General features: G+C 40.0%; 1 protein-coding gene across 2 annotated transcripts in view; it reads left to right on the top strand.

Moving 5' to 3' along the window:
• Positions 1 to 489: 489 nt before the first annotated feature.
• Positions 490 to 19,636, top strand: part of IMP3 (IMP U3 small nucleolar ribonucleoprotein 3) — a 165,545-nt gene continuing 146,398 nt past the window's right edge. The window contains exon 1 of one of the 2 annotated variants that reach the window (XM_086964453.1): positions 490 to 739. In XM_086964453.1, coding sequence (XP_086820579.1) covers positions 603 to 739 — 137 coding nt within the window. In that variant the 5' untranslated portion in view covers positions 490 to 602. The remainder of the gene's footprint in view (positions 740 to 19,636) is intronic. The other variant, XM_086964455.1, reaches the window with a different exon arrangement.

Here is a 19,636-nt window from a genome sequence, read left to right as displayed (position 1 = left end):
TTGCGGTGAACTGATTTGCTAATTCCGAAAGGAGTCGCTGAGGAGACTGTCTGGAGGTAAACGACGCTCTACTTAAATTACCAGAAATTGTTGTAGGGAGACTGCTTTAATGTAATTCAATGCAATGTTTTATTTCGTCAATTGTGGTGCTTGTTGAATGCCACCAAACTAAACAGAAGAGTTTGCCTGTGTTTTTAAGGAGCACACAATGTCTGCAACAATGTTTTATTTCCCTCTTTATGGAGCTTTCTTAATGAAAGTAGCCATGCCAAAAAACTATGCAGCGAATTTTATTTCCTGCTCGAAGCTGGGGACCCGGGTTCGAGTCTCAGCTGGGACCTCAATATTCTCTGATTCTGGGCAAATCACTTTTGTCCCGGTGCCTAACAAAATGAATGTTTCCGTCTGTAACTCAATTGGTGCTCACGAAAAGCGCTGGGTCGAGTTCGCGCTATTTAAAATAAAACACACCTCATAAGGGTTCTGTTTCTTTAAGGAACAATCTTCCTGCGTTTACATTGCACGGGGCTGAGGCTGCTGCTTCTTTTCAGTCGCTCGCTCCGCCCTTATTTAGCTGTTGCCTCGGCCACTTGCTCGTAATTATGGTGCGTAAACTGAAATTCCACGAGCAGAAGCTCCTGAAGAAGGTTGACTTCATCAGCTGGGATGTAGACCAGAACTTGCACGAGGTGAAGGTGATGAGAAGGTTTCACCTGGAGCGAAGGGAAGATTACACCAAGTGAGGCTAAGCGCAGCGCGATTGGATCAGGGTTAACCGAGAGGAAGCGGAGCAGACTGTGTTGGGGCGGGTACTTGTATTTATATAGGTTTACGTTTAAAGAGTTGATCATTTTCTGGTTATTTATGGGACTATACGTTTTGTTGTCCAATTGAATCACATTTATAGAAGCGCTTGCACACGAGTTGGTTGTGCGCCGCCATGACAGGTGCTGGCGAGAATTGTACAATAGAGATAAACAGTGGACTAGAAAGATTCAAACGTGGCAGCCATCTTTGAATGGCAGCGAATCGAGGATACTGAATAGCTAATGTGATTGAATGTGGCGTGGAGTCTTGCATGAGAGGAAGCAAGACCTGCGTTTGGACTAATTCTCTAGTCATTGTTACAGACATACTGAACAGTTAGTTATGGGCCTGCAATTTACTTCAACCCAATATTCTTCAAACCGTGCACATCAACTAGAGTTTTTAAATAATTTTGACTCAAAGAATTGCGTTGTTTGTGTTGGACACTGTCACCATTAGTGTGGCGAGTCTTGAAAAATGGCGGAATCTTGTAAGTCTACTGTTCCTTCCTGCGCCGAGGCATTTCAATAAGTTCTCCAAATTATTCTACGCGGTGCTACCACCTTTTATTAAACTGACGGTAAATGGCTAATGGGACTTGAACGCCATCTGTGGCATGGCTGGGGAGAGTGTTGTCTGCTCCCCTGTGGGGCTGGAAGGGATAGTTAGGAACCGAGAGTGGGTCCATATCCAGTATAACCTGGCCCAGTGTTTCCATACCATCTAACGTTATGTCCGAAAGCATTGGACCATCTGTACTATTTACCCTAAATGGTATTACCATATATTTTTGCTCCTAATATAATATGTTGGCTTACATAAAGCCATACGGGGATGTGGGCACCTTCCCACGGGATATCAAGGGAAATGCAACAGTAGCATCTCCGTACATCCCTGGAACCCATCCTAAATGTTTCAGTTAAAGGGATTTTGTGTAGGCCCACCTCAAACACCAATTATGAATGTGCACCCCGCTTCACCACAGTTATTTGGGGGACATTTGGTGTTTCCTTCAGAGGCCTTTGACTCCTTGTGTGTTCTCCTCCTCTCCCCTCCCCTCCCCTCCCCCTCTTCTGCCATCAGCAGTGCTTGCTTTTGGAGACTGTTCCACTGCACCCTTAATTTCCTTTCTTGTAACTGTTCATTTTGTTGCATAGGCTATGGAACATCTCAATAACACATGCAACGCTTTCTGTAGATGCATACTAATTGCAACCCGTCATAGATTGATTCATTATGCTAGCCCTCTATCAACTCTCATTTTAGGAGCTTCATCCACCCTGGCGAAGGGTGTGTAGGGGGAAAATCCTGCCCATCCAGCGGCAGAAGTATCCTGGTGAGAGCAGCATGCAGCTTCTGTGTGGGCACATCTAATACATATTCCTGCAGTGAAACCGGAGCTTAACTCTGTACCAGAAGCTGAAGTATCAGAATACTTAATCAGTTCAGGTGCATAGCAATAAAGAGTGCAGCAGGTTCAGCAAGACCTCAGTCGCAAGCATTACCGCCTTTTACTACCCAACTGGGGGCAGAGGGACCTGTAATAACCAGAGAAGGGGGATCAGAGAATTCACAATGAGATTGTGATCTTGAAGGACTTTTATTAGGTTACGCAGCAAATGACCTCAGCCACAGCCCGCACCGCCGGTTCCTGTTGTCTCCTCGCAGGGAGCTCGACTTAGAACCTTAGGTGCGGCAACATTCCACGGCATCTCATGTAGGGTGAGAACATTGCGACCTGAAGGGGAGGGGTGCGGCAAAGGGACAATAATACCCCGAACAGAAGATACCACACATCCCCCTCTGCAATACAAACAAAATAGGATTAGTGATACATAGAACAAGAAGGCTCTAGATTACTTATCAGAAATAACAAATAGGAGGTTCCCCTGTAGTTTATAGCAGGGAGGGGGATCGTAACATCAGAAAAGGTTTTGGAGTCCCTGTCTTAAAAGTAGCAGATTGGAATTGCTAAAGGGATGTTTATAGACGTGGTCTAGCTATAGTAGGGTAATTCTCTCTATCACAGTACAATTTAAAATAAAAATTGAAAAACACATAAGGCAGAGTGAACTGACCCAAACAATTTTTTAAAAATTAAATTGGAACCACCAATACCAGGCAAAAGGTTTTTTTTTTTTTTTTTTTTTTTATCCCCATTTGCCACCTTGCCACCCATAACTTCTATCTTTGTCCACCACTGGGCTGTTTTATCTCATTAGCTGGTTTAGAGTAATGGGGCATAGACAGCACATATTCTTGAGTCTGGCCTTCCTCTGAACTATCCCTCTTGACCACCTGACCCAACATGTGTGTCCTCCACCATCTCTATTTATCGTCCTGAGAAAAAAAAACCATATACCAGCGAGACAGGCACGGGCTTAATCATCGGACTTTAACATAAGAATAATTCAACCAAAGCATAACAGGAAGGGTATCCAAAATCCTCTATTTCTCTTAGAATGGTCTAACATATCAAGTTTAGCCATGTACCTCATAGCTAAGATCCAATCCATTAAACTAGGACTAATTGGTGAGACCCATAGTTTACATATCTCTCGACGTGCTAGCAACATAGCATAAAAAATAAGTCTAACATTATTATTCAAAAATCTGTTTTCTAAATCAAATCTCCCCTATTTAATTAATTTAGGGCTTACCTCGATGCGTTGGTTCAGAGATTTGGAGAGAGAATTACTTACATCAATCCAGAATTGCTTGATTTTTGGGCAGGACACAAACATATGCAAATCATCCACATTAGGAGCTTTACATTTTGGACATCCAACAATTCCTCCATCTTTAAATTTAGAAAGTCTATACGGAGACCAATATGCCCTGTGAATGGTAAATAAGAGGTTTCGCCTTAGGTTTGCAGGTTTAACAATACTATATAGCATGCACATAGTTACTTGCCATTGGTTTTCTGTCGCGATCCTTGGCAAGCTATCCATCCATAGGGTCTCTGGCAGAACAAATGGTCCATCTTCCATTTCTAGTATTTGCCAATACCAGAAAGCTACTTCCTTCTTAAAGATCCCTGACTCCAACTTTAGCTCAAAGTCATTTCCAGTTCTGATCTCTGTTTCCAAGTGATTTGCCCAGCTTTGGATCTGTAGATATTTATATTTTGAAAAAACTGGACCCCACATTTGCTGGCAAAAACCCCATGAAATAAGTTTGCCATCTTGGAACAAATCTTTCCACCTTTGCAAAGCAGGTTCCTTTTTCAGATGTAGTGCTAGCGCGTCTTTTGTCCAGGATGGAGCACCAGGAGACTCCCATATTGGGGCCATATAGCTAAAATAGGGCAGTTTAGATAGTTTTCTAATTTTATGCCATATCTCCGCCAAGTCTCTCAAAGTCTTAAGTCTCACCTTTTTAAAGAATTTAGGGTCTGCAAACTTATACAAAAAACCAAAATCATGATATCCTGACCTTTTCAGCAATATTCCAAACAGTTCGCCAATCTGAGAACTAAGTAGGGTACCCAACAACATCCTACAATTTTTTAAGCAAAAGGCCCATGCATATATTTGTATATCTGGGGCCGCCAACCCTCCTTTATTTACTCTCCTCCTTATTTTCTTCCATGAGATTCGAGAGGCCTTTGACGCCCAAATAAATGATGTTATCGTGCTCTGTAACTTAACCAGCCATTCCTTTTTAAAACCCAACGGAATAGTCTCGAACAGGAAAGTAATTTTAGGTACAATCACCATTTTTACAAGATTGCATCGTCCATATATTGAAAGAGGTAAATTCATCCATCCTTTTAGGGTATCAGCAACTTCTTTTTTTACCCTATCAAAGTTAGTTTTTGCCAAGTCTTCATTTTTTTGTGTAATCCTCACCCCAAGATATCTCATTTCTGCTGTGATTTTTACCCCTCTTGTGTTAAGATTCCAGGTCATTATTTCAGTCTTGTCTTGGTTTAACTGGTAACCAGAGATCTTACCAAAATCCTTTGTTATCTTGACTAGATTTTCCAACGAGCCAACCAAATTTGAAGAATAAACAATAATATCATCTGCATATAATCCAAGTTTCTTTGACCAGTCCATCACAACAAAAGGGGGTATCTCTTCTGAAGCTCTAATTTTACAAGCAAGAGGCTCTATATATAAATTAAAAAGCAAGGGTGATAAAGGGCATCCTTGTCGGGTGCCCCGCATTACTTTTATAGGGAGTGTGAGAGTCCCATTAACCAATACTCGCGATGTTGGTGCACAATATAAAGCAAAAATAGATTGCGTAAATTTGTCTCCTAGATTGAGATAATACAGGAGTGATTTTAAGTATGCAAAGTTGACTCGATCAAAGGCCTTGGCAGCGTCTAACGCGATCACTGCCAAGGGGTATTCATAATTGGAAGCTAAATCTATCATTCCTATCAATGAGTAAGTAAGTTCTTTTAGGTATCTCATCTTGATAAAACCCCTTTGATCTTCATGGATCAGTTTGTGAATATTTTTACCGAGTCTGTCCGCTAGGATTTTAGAGAAAAATTTGTAATCACAATTTAAAAGTGAAATAGGCCTATAAGCATCCAAACTCTTTGGAGATTTCCCTGATTTAAGTATTAAAATAATAGTTGCCTCGTTCCATGAACTTGGAATTGTTTTTTTTTTTTTTTTTTTTTTTTTCTTTGTCATTACGCAACAGTTAAGTCAGGAGTTTTCAGGGACCTTTCTCAACTTCGTGGCGCCCTTAAAAAAAAGGAAACCCCTTACGTCCACATACTTATAGGGAGAAGGCTTGGTTATACGTAGTAGGTTGAGCTAGCCATTTTTGCTACTCTTACATGCCATTCTCATCATTGTTGCGATAGCGTAATCATTGGACAGTGGACAGAGGAGGTGTTAGGGAAACCAGGAATGTTAGCTTCATATTGCATACACAAATTATATAAACCACACTCATTAATTCACCTCTTATGGTATTCTTCCCACAAGTCCCAGAATCTATATTTTTTAGAGGCATACTTCTTATTTTTATCTAAATTAAACACTTTCAAGATTGAAGCCAACCATTCATTATGAGTAGGGGGAACCGGAGTTATCCATTTTACACAAATCTCCATCCTTGCCAAAAGAATCAAAATGAAAAGTAAATTCTCTTGAGTTTTAGTAAGAGGTCTTTCTACATTTGTTCTTGAGATCCCAAAAATAACTAGGTCCATACTTGCAGAGAGTTGTCTTCCAAATACCCCCTCTAAGGTAGTACCCACTTCCTTCCAAAAGGCATCCAGGCTAGGACAACGCCAAAACATGTGTAGATCATCAGCCAGCTGTAAATCGCACTTTGGGCAGTTCTTCACTGTGGCCCCGTTAAATTTGGATAATTTTTTCGGTGTCCAGTAGGCTCTGTGTACAGTGAGCAAATGGTTTCTTTTAAGAGCAGCAGAAGTTACAATTGACCAGCAAATGCTCATAGATACTTGCCATATGTTACTTATATCCAGCGTCGGCAGATCTTTTCCCCAGATACCTTCTGGAATTCGAAAATCTTCCTCCCCAGCCGAGATTAAGGCCCAGTACCAGAATGAAGTTTCTTTCCGAAATGGTTTATCCGTCTGCATCTTTATCTCCAGGGTGGTATTACCTTTTCTAATTTCTTTAAGAGACTTACTCCAACTCAGTAATTGGTAGTATTTGAATTTCGAAAGAGTATAGTTCGTACGATGAGACAAAATATCCCAATCAAGCAGTTTGTTTTGAAACAGAAGTTGACCCCAGTCCTTTATTTCTGCTGATCTTAGCGATGTTGCTAAGCTATCCTTAAGGCAGTCTGGTGTGGTCTGAGAATCCCAGATCGGGGCCTTATCACTATAGAAGGGGATATCCAATGTAGATCTGATACAGTACCATACTCTAGCGGCAGATTTCAGGACCTTTAGTTTAATTTTTTTAAAGAACTTTGGATGCCCAAATTTGTATAGAAAATGGCTGGTATTGCTTGTTAAAACACGTAAGAATAGTGGGTAATTTACATATGGACCCAACAGCACCCTACTACTTTTGAATTGGAAGGCCCTGCAGTATTCTAATAAATCTGGGCTTGCTTTTCCTCCCTGCTCTTTAGATCTTCTTAATTTACGCCATGCAATTCTTGGTTTTTTAGATGACCATATGAAACTGGATAAGTCTCCCTGAATCTTTTTTATCTTATCTCTATTGAACTCGAGAGGGATAGCGTTGAAAATGAAGGTAAATTTTGGTAGAATTGCCATTTTTATGATGTTTGATTTCCCCAGGAATGTTAAGGGCAGAGCTTTCCAGACTTTCAGTAACTTTTTTACTTCAACCTCTACCCTATGTAAATTTATTTGGGTAATTTTATCAATCTCCTTTACCAGATCAATACCCAGATATCTTATTTTATCTTTAGTAAAGGGGGATACAAAGTTTTCATTCCAACTTACGGTTTCAGTTTTTGTTTGATTTATCTGATAACCAGATATCCTCCCAAAGCTTATCAAGGTCTCTTCTGTTGTTTTAAGAGCCTCTTCTAGGTCTGAGGTAAAGATCATGAGATCGTCCGCATATAACGCGACTTTCTTGTGCCACCCTTGGTAGGTAAATGGGGAGATAGAAGGGAGATTCCTAAGTTGTTCTGCGATCGGCTCAATATAGAAATTAAAAAGTAGGGGGGAGAGGGGGCAGCCCTGGCGTGTACCTCTACCTATCAGAATATTATTTGTTATGTGGCCGTTAATTAATATCTTGGCTCTGGGCGAATTGTAAATATTTTCTACAGCTTTTACGATGTTTTCCCCCAGATTAAATTTCTTTAATACTTCGCTTAGATAAGACCAATTTACTCTATCAAATGCTTTAGCAGCGTCAATCGTAATTATTGATATTGGGATCTTTTCTACGGTAGCGATATCAATTACTGCAATCAGCTCATGCGTAAGGTCCTGTAAATGCCTTCCTGCCATGAAGCCTTTTTGATTAAAGTTTATTAATGTTCCCGCTATTTTCCCTAGTCTTTTTGCTAGGATTTGAGTAAAAATCTTGTAGTCGCAATTTAGAATGGATATTGGGCGGTAGGATTCGCATTGCTTTGGATTTTTACCTGGTTTCAGTATGATGGAGATGGTGGCGTCATTCCATGACTCCGGAATTTTAACGTTGTTTATAAAAATCTTGTTGACTAGTAGTGTTAAATGGGGAACCAGCGTATCTTTTAACTTTAGATAGAGTTCGTTTGGGAGGGCATCAGGCTTCTTCTGATTTTATTTCACTATTTAAAGTTATTTTTTCCTCTGGGGTTAAAACTGGAATATTTTGTGTTAGTAGGAAGTTGGTTATTTCTTCTATTTTTGGGTTGCAATCCTCCGAGTAGAGTTTAGTAAAAAAAAGCCGAGAACTCTTCTTTTATAACTTTCTCTTCAAACCCATTTTGAGAGCTGTCTGTCGGATGTATATAGTTTATTTTATTTCTAACTTGGTCTGTTTTGAGCTTCCACGCGAGCATCTTTCCACAGCCTTCTCCATACTCATAATGGGCAAGTTTACTACATTCCCATCTTTCCCTAATTTTTCCTTCTAATAATGTCGATAATTTCTCCTTCCAATTAAGCCTTTCCCTCATTAGTTCTTGACATCTCGGGGAGGAAGTGTCTATTAAGATCTGGCGGTCCAGTATTTTTATGTTCTCTTCCATTTTCTGGATCTCTTTTTTTGCCTCTCTTGATTTATGTATAGTCAAGCTACAAATCTTGCCCCTAATTACTGCCTTGTATGCATCCCAGATCAATTGCGGTGAAGCACTCCCATTATTGTCTTGAAAATACTGTTCTGTCTCTAGTGAAAGTTGGTCGATTATTGTGGGATCCTGGAGGACCGTACGGTCTAGAGTCCATCTCGGTATAGTTGTAACATCATTTATTTTTAATGTCATTTGGACAGCCGAGTGATCTGAGAGATGAGCGGGAAGGCGGGTCATTTTATGAGTGTTTTCTACTAGTGCCTGATCTATTAGGAAATAATCAATTCTTGATTGTATTCTCAATTTTTTATTGTTAAACGTAAATCTATCCTGTTTGGAGCCCTTTTCGTCCCATACATCAAGAAGATTTAGATCTCTTTTATATATTACCAGCCATTCTCTCATTTTGGGCAAGGTGTTCAATTTCCCTTTTGGTATCCGATCTGTATTTGGATTTAAAATTATATTAAAATCTCCACCTAGGATCACAGGAAAGTTTACCGATATTAAATGGGAGTATAATGATTGTAATGGGGTGGGATCGTCTATGTTACCCGGCTAAAATAAAGGTATTATTGAGGAAGGTAATCTTGGCTAGGGCCCATCTCCCTTTAGGATCAGTCTCGGTGGATAGTATTTTTGCCTTCAGGGATTTTTTTATAAGAATAACAACCCCTTTTGTGGCGCAATGTTGGTCCGTACAAACATAATCCTCAACCCACTAAAGTGTTTTAATGATCTCCTCCCATTCTGATTTCATTAAATGAGTTTCTTGTAAGATTAATATTTCACTATCGGCAATTTTTAAATATTCAAAGATTTTCCTTCTTCTGCTCTTGACCCTTAACCCGTTAACATTCCAGGTGATTATTTTTATATTCTTCAGATTTTTTTCCATCTCCCTCGGTAAAGTGTGTGGCGCTCTTTACTAATCATCTGGTTCCTGATTTTCTCCTTTAATTTGGAATGAGGACATTTTTTTGTTTTTTTCCCTATTTTGCTCCCAACCCTCATGTGCGCCCCACCCTCCCCTTCTTCCCCTCTTAAGATGGCTAAAAGCCACTTGTGTATGTGAGAATTTACAAAAATTATAGAAAAGAAAAAAGGAGGGACGGGGAGACACAAACCCTCCCAGGGAAAGCCTCCCTTTCCTTTGGGCCTTAATTATGGCCCTCTATGAGCTCCGTGCCTGTAAAAGAAAAAGAATGGATAAGGATGCTGGTGTTATAAGTGTTATAAGTAAGTCTTAATTCTAGTTTTCATAGGGTCATTATAAGTGTAGTCGCCATATCAAATGTGTTTGGCATTTAATCTAGGAGTGAGTTTGAGATTGAATTTGAATCTGATCCCGCATCTGTACTAACAGGTTGTCAACTTCTAGAGGATCTTTAATATTATACATCTTGTTCCTCCACATAATCCTGAGTGAAGCCGGGAACTTCATTTGGACTGTAGCCCCAAATGATTTTAACTCTGGCATTTTTTGACCCAATTCCCATTGCCTGTCTTGTGTCACCTTCGCAATGTCAGATCGGATCCTAAAGGACCAGTCATCCCTGTTAAGTGTTCCTGTTTTTAAAGCTTCACTCAAGATCCTCTCTTTGATATTATATGATTTAAAATTCACCAGAATCTTCCTTGGGTTCTTTCTTTCTTTGGATTTCCCAAAAGGGTCACGGTGAACCCGTTGAATGTCATTTTCCAGGTCTGAGCATTTACACCACGGAAAATATTCCTCTAGTAGCGAAATAATTAATTTCTTTATGTCTGACCCTTCTCGCCCTTCTGGCACATTAAGAAATCTCAGGTTTGATCTCCTAGACTGGTTCTCCAAGGCTTCCAGTTTTTCCTCCATACTTTTGTCCTTTGCTTTTAAATCTCTTATATTTTTTTCTGATGCTTCCACCCTCCTTGTCAGGCCCACAGCTACAGCTTCTACTGTAGAGACTCTCTCATTTAACGCCAATAACTTTGAGTCCAAAGATTCAAACCTATCGTGAAGTTTGATTTGGTTATCTTCTGATATCCTAAATCTAGATGTCATCTCCGCAAACATTTTTTCCATAAGTATCTCCATATTACTGCTAGACTCACAATGATTTTTAGCGGGATTATCAGATTTGTCAGAGTTGGAGTTAGTGTTAAATATATCCGAGGTAGAAGTGTCAGGGGGTACAGACTCTGTAACGATCTCTAGCTCTGGAACGGGAGGCATAGTAGAACAACTAGGGGTAGGATCAATTCCAAAGAGGCCTTGAGGTGTGTTTATTGTCTGACTCAGAGATTGAGTGGAGGTCTGGACCTGAGATTGAGCTATCGTCTGTGAATCCTCGAGATCTTGGTTCTCTATCTCCCTCATTGAGAGTTCAGTCAAGAAGTTGTCCGGGTCGCTTAAATCCCCCATTAGTGGCTGGGTTAACAATGGTAACACTGGTGAGGCGGACTCTTCCATTGCGGGTATAGAGTGTACTCTGTCTTGGAGTCTGTCCTGTACTTTAAAGTAAGTCCTCAAAGAGGGTGTAATTTTTATTACAGATTTTTTCTTCCTCTTATCAACTAGTTCCTGCCTACCTTCCAAGGCTCCTTTCTTATTTGCTGGTATCCCTTTATTTGATTTAGGGGTTTTACGCGAAACTCTCTTTGTGATTCGCGGGATTACGGTTTGTTTAATAGCAGGAGGAGCTGATTTTTTAAGAAAAAGCCTATTCCTTAGGCAGTAGGAAGATTTTTCCTGCCGGAACAAATCCAGATGAGGCTCAGTTTTAGCGTCCAATTCAAGATTGTCCACTACGGTATCAATTTTATCTGCACCTAAATCACTGCAGTTAGGAAAAACTCTTGTCTGATTTAATGGTTCTGGGATTAGTGGGGGTGTGGTGGCGCAAACTGTGCTTTCTTCCTGGCCCTCCACTTTTACTCTGGCCAAACTCCCTAAAGTAATATATTGTAACTGTAATTGAGAATGTTGAGAATGTTGAAACAATATACTGCTCTCATTAGGTCCTAACGGGAGAATCAGCTGGGGTAAATAGTCTGGACTGGTAAATTTGTATGATTTTCCCAAAACTGGCTTGTCAATTGCAGAGTCAAATATAGAGCAAGAACTTTTCTCAGAGCCTGAATATGTGTTGAGAAAAATGCCCACTTTCTCAGAACTTCTATCCCCCCCGCCTTACCTCCGGCACCGAACGAAAATCGGCTCACTGCCTTTTTGCAGGTCTGCCTTGCACGCAGGGCAACCTCCCACTTTCCAGTAACTGCGCTCGCGAAGGTCTGTGAATCGAGCCCCGAGCTATCGATGGAAAGGAGCCGTTTGCCGGTGCCGGTGCAGGCGCCCTCTGTCCCACCAGCGGGGGCTGGAGGGGAATCTCGGGCGGTGGCGCCAAGCGAAGTCAGCATCCGTCCAGAAGGATCACACGGAGATACACACGGCAGGTAGGGAAAACGGGGACACTTCTTTTACTCGCCGATGGAGAGGCGAGAAGAAACTAAATCGCTGACACTGACCCTTAGAAAGCTAGCAAACAATATCCAGGATCCGCGATTCAGTCCATCATGACTAGACCGATCAAAAATAAAATAAATCCTATTCCTTGGGTCTCACGAGCATCCTCGCCAGGCAGAACCGCATATGGAGCTCAGGCACGGAACTCCCGACCGGTCTCAGCAGCCGGCCGCCATCTTTCCCCTTTCATGAACTTGGAATTGTTACCTCCCCTCTAAAGATTTTATTATACAAATGACATAATGTGGGAACAATTGTGTTTCCTAAAGCTTTGTATACCATCTGGCCCAGGGGCTTTCCCCCTTTTACTCTCCTTAATCATTTTCATCACCTCTTCTTGAGTGATTTCTTTATTTAACTCCAACATATCATCCACTGCAAGTGGATTCACGAAGGGTAGCCAACTCTCAATCTCAACTTTATTTGGACAAAGATCCTCTGTATATACATTCACAAAATAATCATGAAACGCTTCTACAATTTGTTTCCTTTCTGTTATAACTTGACCTGTGCCCGATTTCTTAATCTCTTTAATTTGATTACGTATAACGTCTTTCTTGGCTTTCCAGGCTAATAACTTGCCACATCCCTCTCCATATGAAAAGTGTGCCAACTGACTAGCTTCCCATCTTTCTTTAACTCTTTGAGCAAGTACTGCCGTAAGTTGAATCTTTAAATCTAAAAGCTTATTCTTAACTGACTCTTCTGAAATATTACCACCCTGGGCGGTTCGACTGGATTCACAATTTCGAATCTCTTTTTCTAAATTGGTAACTAAGCTATGATACAGTCTTCGCTTCTTAGCACCCTGAGCTCCCATTCTCCCTCTCATAAACGCTTTGCAAGTTTCCCATACTGTATCCTCCTTAGCTGAACCCACATTCGCTTCTAAAAAAACTTGTATCTCTTCTTTAAGAGCTTCTAGAAATTCTTAATCTGCTAAAATTGTTCGGTCTAATCTCCAGACAGAACTCACTTCTTCTAAATCTAAACTTAAGTTTAGACTCACTGCAGAGTGATCTGATAGATGTGCCCCAATATGTTCTACACTTGTAACCCGCTCTTTCAACCTAGTGTCCACCAAAAAAAAATCTATCCGTGAACTATGCTTGTATTTTTTATTATAAAAAGTAAATCCTGACTGCTGTGCCGCTTTAAATCTCCAGATATCACAAAGCCCTTGCTGCGCCATAACTGACCTTACCTTTGCTGTCATTTTGCTATTTACTATTGCCCTATCATTACCAGTTCTATCCAACTTGCGATCTAATACTGTATTAAAGTCTCCAGCCATAATAATTTTACCTGAGAATTCCAACAGCTCCACTTCAATTTTTTCTAAAACTGTTGGATCATCCACATTCGGGCCATAATAACCAACTATAACAAGCGCTTCACCCGCCAGTCTTAACTTACTAATCACCCATCTTCCTCTACTATCTACTAAATTCTTTTCAACTACTACATCTTCTCCTTTCCTAATCAAAATAGCCACCCCTTTTGTAACCAAATCTTGCGATGTAAAAATAGCATTTGCAATCCATTTTTGAGTACTAAATATCTCCTTACTTTCCTTTTCTGTTAGATGCGTCTCTTGTAGGATAATCACCTGGGCTGGTGAATCCTCTAGATATTTCAAAATTAATAATCTCCCCGATTTTAACCCGGAGACCATTCACATTCCATGTAAGAAACCTTAGCTCCTTATTAGTAATCCTGCTCATAATGCGCTGCCCATATTTCCCTTCTACTTATTTGACAGTAAGGCAGCTCTTGAGGAATATTTTTTCTTATTTTCTCCCTTGACCCTCCCCCTCCCAACCCCTCCAGCACCCCTACCCCTCCCCTCCCCACACAACCTACTTTACCTACCCCCCACCCTTTTCCCTCCCCGGAAAACCCAAGCATAACTCCCATGGCCTAGGCCAGTGGATGTCGCAGTGGTGATGTCTCTTGCTGCTATTTTATACATAGTCAGTATTCTACTCTTATCCATCCTGAGTAACATCCAGAAAGGCGTCTACATCTTCAACTGTGCGAAATGTATACATCTTATTTTGCCACATTACTTTTAAAAAAGCAGGACATTTTAGCTGGGCCGTGGCTCCTATTTCTCTTAAAGGTATCAGTCGTTTTCCTAATTCCCATTGCCTGTTTGCTGTGGCTGGAGACAAATCTGACCTAATATCCACTACCGTTCCGTCTATCATTATAGACTTTTTCTTAAGAGCAAGTGACAAAATTTTTTCTTTCAGCGAGTATGTCCCAAAATTAATCAAAATTTTTCTTGGCTTAGCGCGGTCTGGGTTCAACCTAAAGGGATCGCGATGTACTCGCTGAATATCTCGCATCAACATTTCCTCAGTTTCGACTAATGGTAATTCCTTCTTCAGTAGCTGTACTACAAAACTCTTTATATCCGCACCCTCCTTTCCTTCTGGATCTTTAAGAATTTTTAAATTATTGCGCCTTTGCATAGTTTCCAACTTTTCCAGTCTTTCATCCAGTTCTCTGTCCCTGGAATATAACTTCTCTATCTCTTTGCGATTTTCCACAACTCTTCCTTGTACAACTTTCATCTCTGATTCCATCTCTCCTGTACGTATGCTTAATTTGTCGATCTTATCTTCCAATAATGTACATGTGGCACTTATGCGCTCCTGATTCCTTTTGGAGGCTTCGAATCCTAGATGAATATCTTGTTCCAATTTCCTTAATAACTCAATAACAGACACATCTGTCATTGCTGATCTGTCTTGCTGTCCTAATCCAGATTCTTCTGCGGAAATCAGCATTTTTCCACTAGTCATAGTATCATCTTGCCTTGTGGAAATGTCCTCCCCCCGATCATCTTCCAGTTCAGCTGGGACCACAGCTAAACTTTCAGCTAGCGTGTCTTGTAAAGGGGATTGAAATCCCTGCTCAATGGATGCCTCCGCATCCAAGCTAATAATTGCCCCTTTATCTAACTCCATGTCTGTTACAAGCACCTGGAAGGGGTTCGGTGTTGAGAGAGTTGACCAGTCCTGTTCCTGCTCCTGTTCCTGTTCCTCTTCTATAGAGTTCAGTGAGTGATCAGCCAGCTCAGCCAACTCGCTAACCCTAGATTGAGTTTGAGAAATAGAATCAGGCTTCAAAACCAAAACTTTTGGGACTGGCTTAAAATATGAATTAAGCGAAGGGGTTATTAAAGGCTTAAGACCAGCTTTTTTTTTTTGTCTCTTTTTTCTTTCTTTCTTCGATGGGGAATCCTTAGTTTTATAAGAAGTGGACTTAGAGGTAACCTCTTCTTTTACCACACCCTTTTTAGTGCCTTTCTGCGACTTTAACGGGTTGGAATTCGAATTCCCTTCAGTTTTATCTATTTTACTTAGATCCACCAGACCGTCCTGTCCCTCCAGTCTATTACTCCTCAGTTGATATCTTGTTTTACCCCTTGCTTCCAGCCCTTTGCTTACTTGTTCAGTTTCAGTATTCGAACCGACCTCCTTGACTTGCTGCTCAGCTTCCTCGCCCGCTTTGCTCCCCAACAAGAAAGCGGGGGGGTGGTGGTTAATACTTCCACTCATCGTCCTCTACCTCGACTTGTTGGCATTCCAATTTTTGCCAGTACTCGGCGTCCCCTACTAACTCCTTGAGCCGCTCTCTCCCAACTCCCGGCCGGTGAATGATGCGACTCCGCCCCCTCTCTCTCGGCAGCCTGCGAAGCTGAGTTCTCCGCCATCCGCTGCGAGTCTCCAGCAACCGGCCGACAAACGGCCTCCAGGATCGCCCGGTAACTCGTTTTGAAGCTGCAACAGTCCTCGCATGCACCCAAGTAAGTACGCCTTCTGGAATTAAACAAAACTGACTGCAACCTTTACACCGGCACCACCACTGCTCCGGACATCCGCGACCCGCTACCTAGCCGGCCGCCATGTTTCCCCCCCCCCCCCCCCCCCCCCCCCCCTTCGTTTTTTCCAGGCAAAAAGTTTTTGTCATATTAAAATTGATCATGAAATTTATTCTTACCTCCCAAATGGGTTACAATCTAAAACCTAGTCAACAACAAGTTAATTAAAAACCACTAAACGTGGAGAAGCAATGGGTATTTCAAACAGTCAAAGTTAAAACAGTCGACGCAGCGTTTCGGTGCTTTTTCACTCTTGACACCTTCTTCAAGACATTTAGAACATTTGACTCCGTATCTATAAAATTAAATAAGAGTATTTTAGTGTTTGATGTTTATTATATTAGTTCATCACACTCGCCTTGTTTTTTTCTCTAAACCACTTGATGTCTAGACATGTTTAGACATGCTAGACCACCTACTATTAAATCACCATCTCTAGAAGAGCTTATTTTAAAGATCACAGATGAGGTTCTCATTACATCTGAGAAATATTCCTCAAGTCTTTATTCATTCACTATCTACATAAGTGCAACTCTTTTGAAATTTAGATGCAACTTATAACGCATACCTGTATTTTAAACTTGATGTGTTTCAAATACTTTCCAATATACTAAGAGCGTCTCAGGTATTTCATGTTTCCTTGAGCTATATAAATAATAAACACAAGAAAGCTCAATGTAGTAATTTATCTGCATTAGATCTAAGCCCTTAAGTTTATGAGCCCGTTCAATTTACCTCAAATAACAGAACTAAGGTCTTCTGTACGCACGGAGGAGCCACCGTTGATAAGGAGGAGTAGCTTCTTTGGATCTTTAGACCTGGGTATATAAAGATCATATCTGTCTAAGCTGTCTTTACATATACAATGTTTTTCTGGAAAAAAAAGTAATGTTTGTAACCATGGTGCCCAGAACATGGTATACTAACCTGTTTTAATTTCAGGCGAGTCTATTAATGAATGGAGTTCATGATAGTTATGTGAATTCTTGATATTTATCCAATTCTTCTATTTATGGGTGGAGACAGAAATCTATAGAAATACGACAAAAATTGCGAAAGGGGCTTATCAAATGACTCAAACAATAAGCTCAGTTTCAATAAAATTTTCAGTAAGTCTATCTATATACAGTGTGTTTTAGTTATAGAAACTTGACCTTAAAACCCAAACGTATATTTCCATATGGGAATGCAAAGATTTCAAGGGATCGCAGGGATTATGTAAAAAAATTCCAAGGGGTCACAGAGATTATATTGATCGTTAATATCTAAATCTCCTTGTGTATTGGTATAGATTGTCAATAGATTATGGGCAAAGCACACAACACAAGTAGGATGGGCATTAAGAGGGTTTGTTTCAAATAGTTCTATCTGCTATCTACCCTCAGACCCTGGGACCAAAGCTCACCTTGTGATAAAAATACGGCCTCCCTGCTCCTCCGTGCTTATCGTCTTCATGGAAATTCGAAGAGTGATCTAAATGTTAGCGACCGGCGTTTATATGCTGACGCTTCCCGAGATAACCCGGAAGTAGTGGATTGCTGATTATTACGCAGTCAAATAACTAAAGCTCCTAAGTTGGATATTTATATCGTATTTATTTATATATCATTAATTGATGTAGGTACATTAAATATCACACATTTTAATTTTGTATCGAAAAAACGGGCACGTTAACCCGGAAGTGCAACGTCGGCAAAATAGACCTCAGCAATGTTGCTCTTTATAATTTGCGACAATAGGCAGCCTAATATATATAATATATATTATTATATGTTTTACAAATAGATTTTAGCTCATATTTAAAAGATTCCTTTGTATAAGCCCACTCTGTCCGATTGTGCCGGATTTTTTTTTTCGTGGCAGCCATATTGGAACGGGTAGATTGGAATGAGTTGCTGTGGGAAAATGTGATATACATCACTCAAATTAACTTAAAAACACAAATTAGTACTTATTATGTCAATAAACACTACTGATCCTACCAATCCGAACGTTACTAGAAATTTATAACAGTCTTATAATTTGAGCTGTATGCCCAAGTTATTCACAAATGATACATTGAATGAATACGGCATGGAAAATACAAAATAACAAGTAAACAATAAACATATGGCTATAACATCAATTTACATATACTTTCACATTACATAGTGTTGTTTGTCTTTCTTTATATTCTATGATATTTAGTTACTGATCCTTAAATGCTTTCTCTGATTTTACTGTATCCCTACAAGGGGACTGCATTACGTGTATACAGAAAAAGTCGGGGGAGTTTGCAAACAACAATAACCTTAGGCATATCCACGGTATTATATGATATTTCTGGAAACACATATAGTGCTCGTTATGTAGATGTCTATATGTATCCTATACAAAAGGACTGAATATTCAATGTTACATGGTTGAAGTAGGGTTATTGCCCTGGATCTAGACACGGGGGCTTAAAAGGTTAAGAGTTTTACAGTAGGTTACATAAGATTGGTCATTCCCCTCTACTCTTTGTTATTTTATAAAATTAATCTCTCCCATTCTTCTCTATTGTTTACCCAGTGCGGAAGGTATTAAATAGAGACATATAAAATTGTTCTCTTTTCTTTCTCTTGTTATCTACATTGCCACCTCTAGTGCTGTGGGAAATCACCTCAATCACACACCATTTGAGATCTTCTATTTTATGGTTGTTTGTTAACCAATGTTCCACTAATGGAGCGGATTTCTTTTGCGTTCTAATGGCAGATTTATGTTCTGTTATTATTTCCCTAGCTGTTTCTCCAATGTAGGCTTTGTTGCAGGGGCATTTAATCATATAGATCAGATTCTTAGTTTTACAATTCACAAAGTTTTTTATCTTGTGTTCAACTCCATTATATGATACTGAGTTGCCTTTGATCAATGATGTGCAGTTAAGACACATGTTACAAGTAAAATTCCCAACTGGGAGGGGTGTGTTATTGATGGTGCTTTGGTTGTTACGGGTCTTTTCTTTTAAAGTATGGACCAGGCAATTTTTGATTGTTCTATTTCTACGAAAGCTGAACATAGGTTTAGGAATATTTTCTCCTGGCCTATCATTGAGTAAAGACCAATTTCGATTTATGATGTTTTTGATTTTGTTACTTGCTGCACTGAAGTTGGTTACAAAAATTAGTCTGTCTTTTGTCTTATCATTATTTCTTGTATCATTGTTTTTCTCAAAAAGTGCCTCTCTGTTGTAATATTTTGCACGTTTGTACGCACGTTTAATTAAATTTTTAGGGTATCCTCTATTTCTGAGTTTGGCTGATAGGGCATCTGCATGTTTGTTATAATCTTGCATATTTGTACAATTACGTCTAATACGCAAGTATTGTCCAAATGGTATATTGTTCTTTTGGCTGTTGGGGTGATTACTCTTGTAATGTAACAAGGTATTTCGGTCAGTATGTTTGGTATAAAGATCAACACCTAAGGCTGTCTACTCTAATTCTAATATCCAGAAATTCTATTGTTTCCTTGTTAAAATTGGAGGTAAATATCAGGTTTTTGTCGCCTAGATTTAGCCAAAGAATAAATTCATTAAGCAACTCCAGGGTACCAGTCCAGATAAAGAAAATATCGTCGATATATCTCGACCAACATGTGATATTTTCACTAAATGGAGCTATATTATTAAAAATGTGCTTTTCCTCGAAAGCTGCTACGTTTAAGCAAGCTAGACTCTGGGCACAGGTGGCCCC

The sequence above is a fragment of the Lissotriton vulgaris genome, chromosome 1_1 (assembly GCF_964263255.1).
Source record: "Lissotriton vulgaris chromosome 1_1, aLisVul1.2, whole genome shotgun sequence".
NCBI lineage: Eukaryota > Metazoa > Chordata > Amphibia > Caudata > Salamandridae > Lissotriton > Lissotriton vulgaris.
Note: the sequence above shows the minus strand (reverse complement) of the source record. Positions and strands in the feature narration are given on the sequence as shown.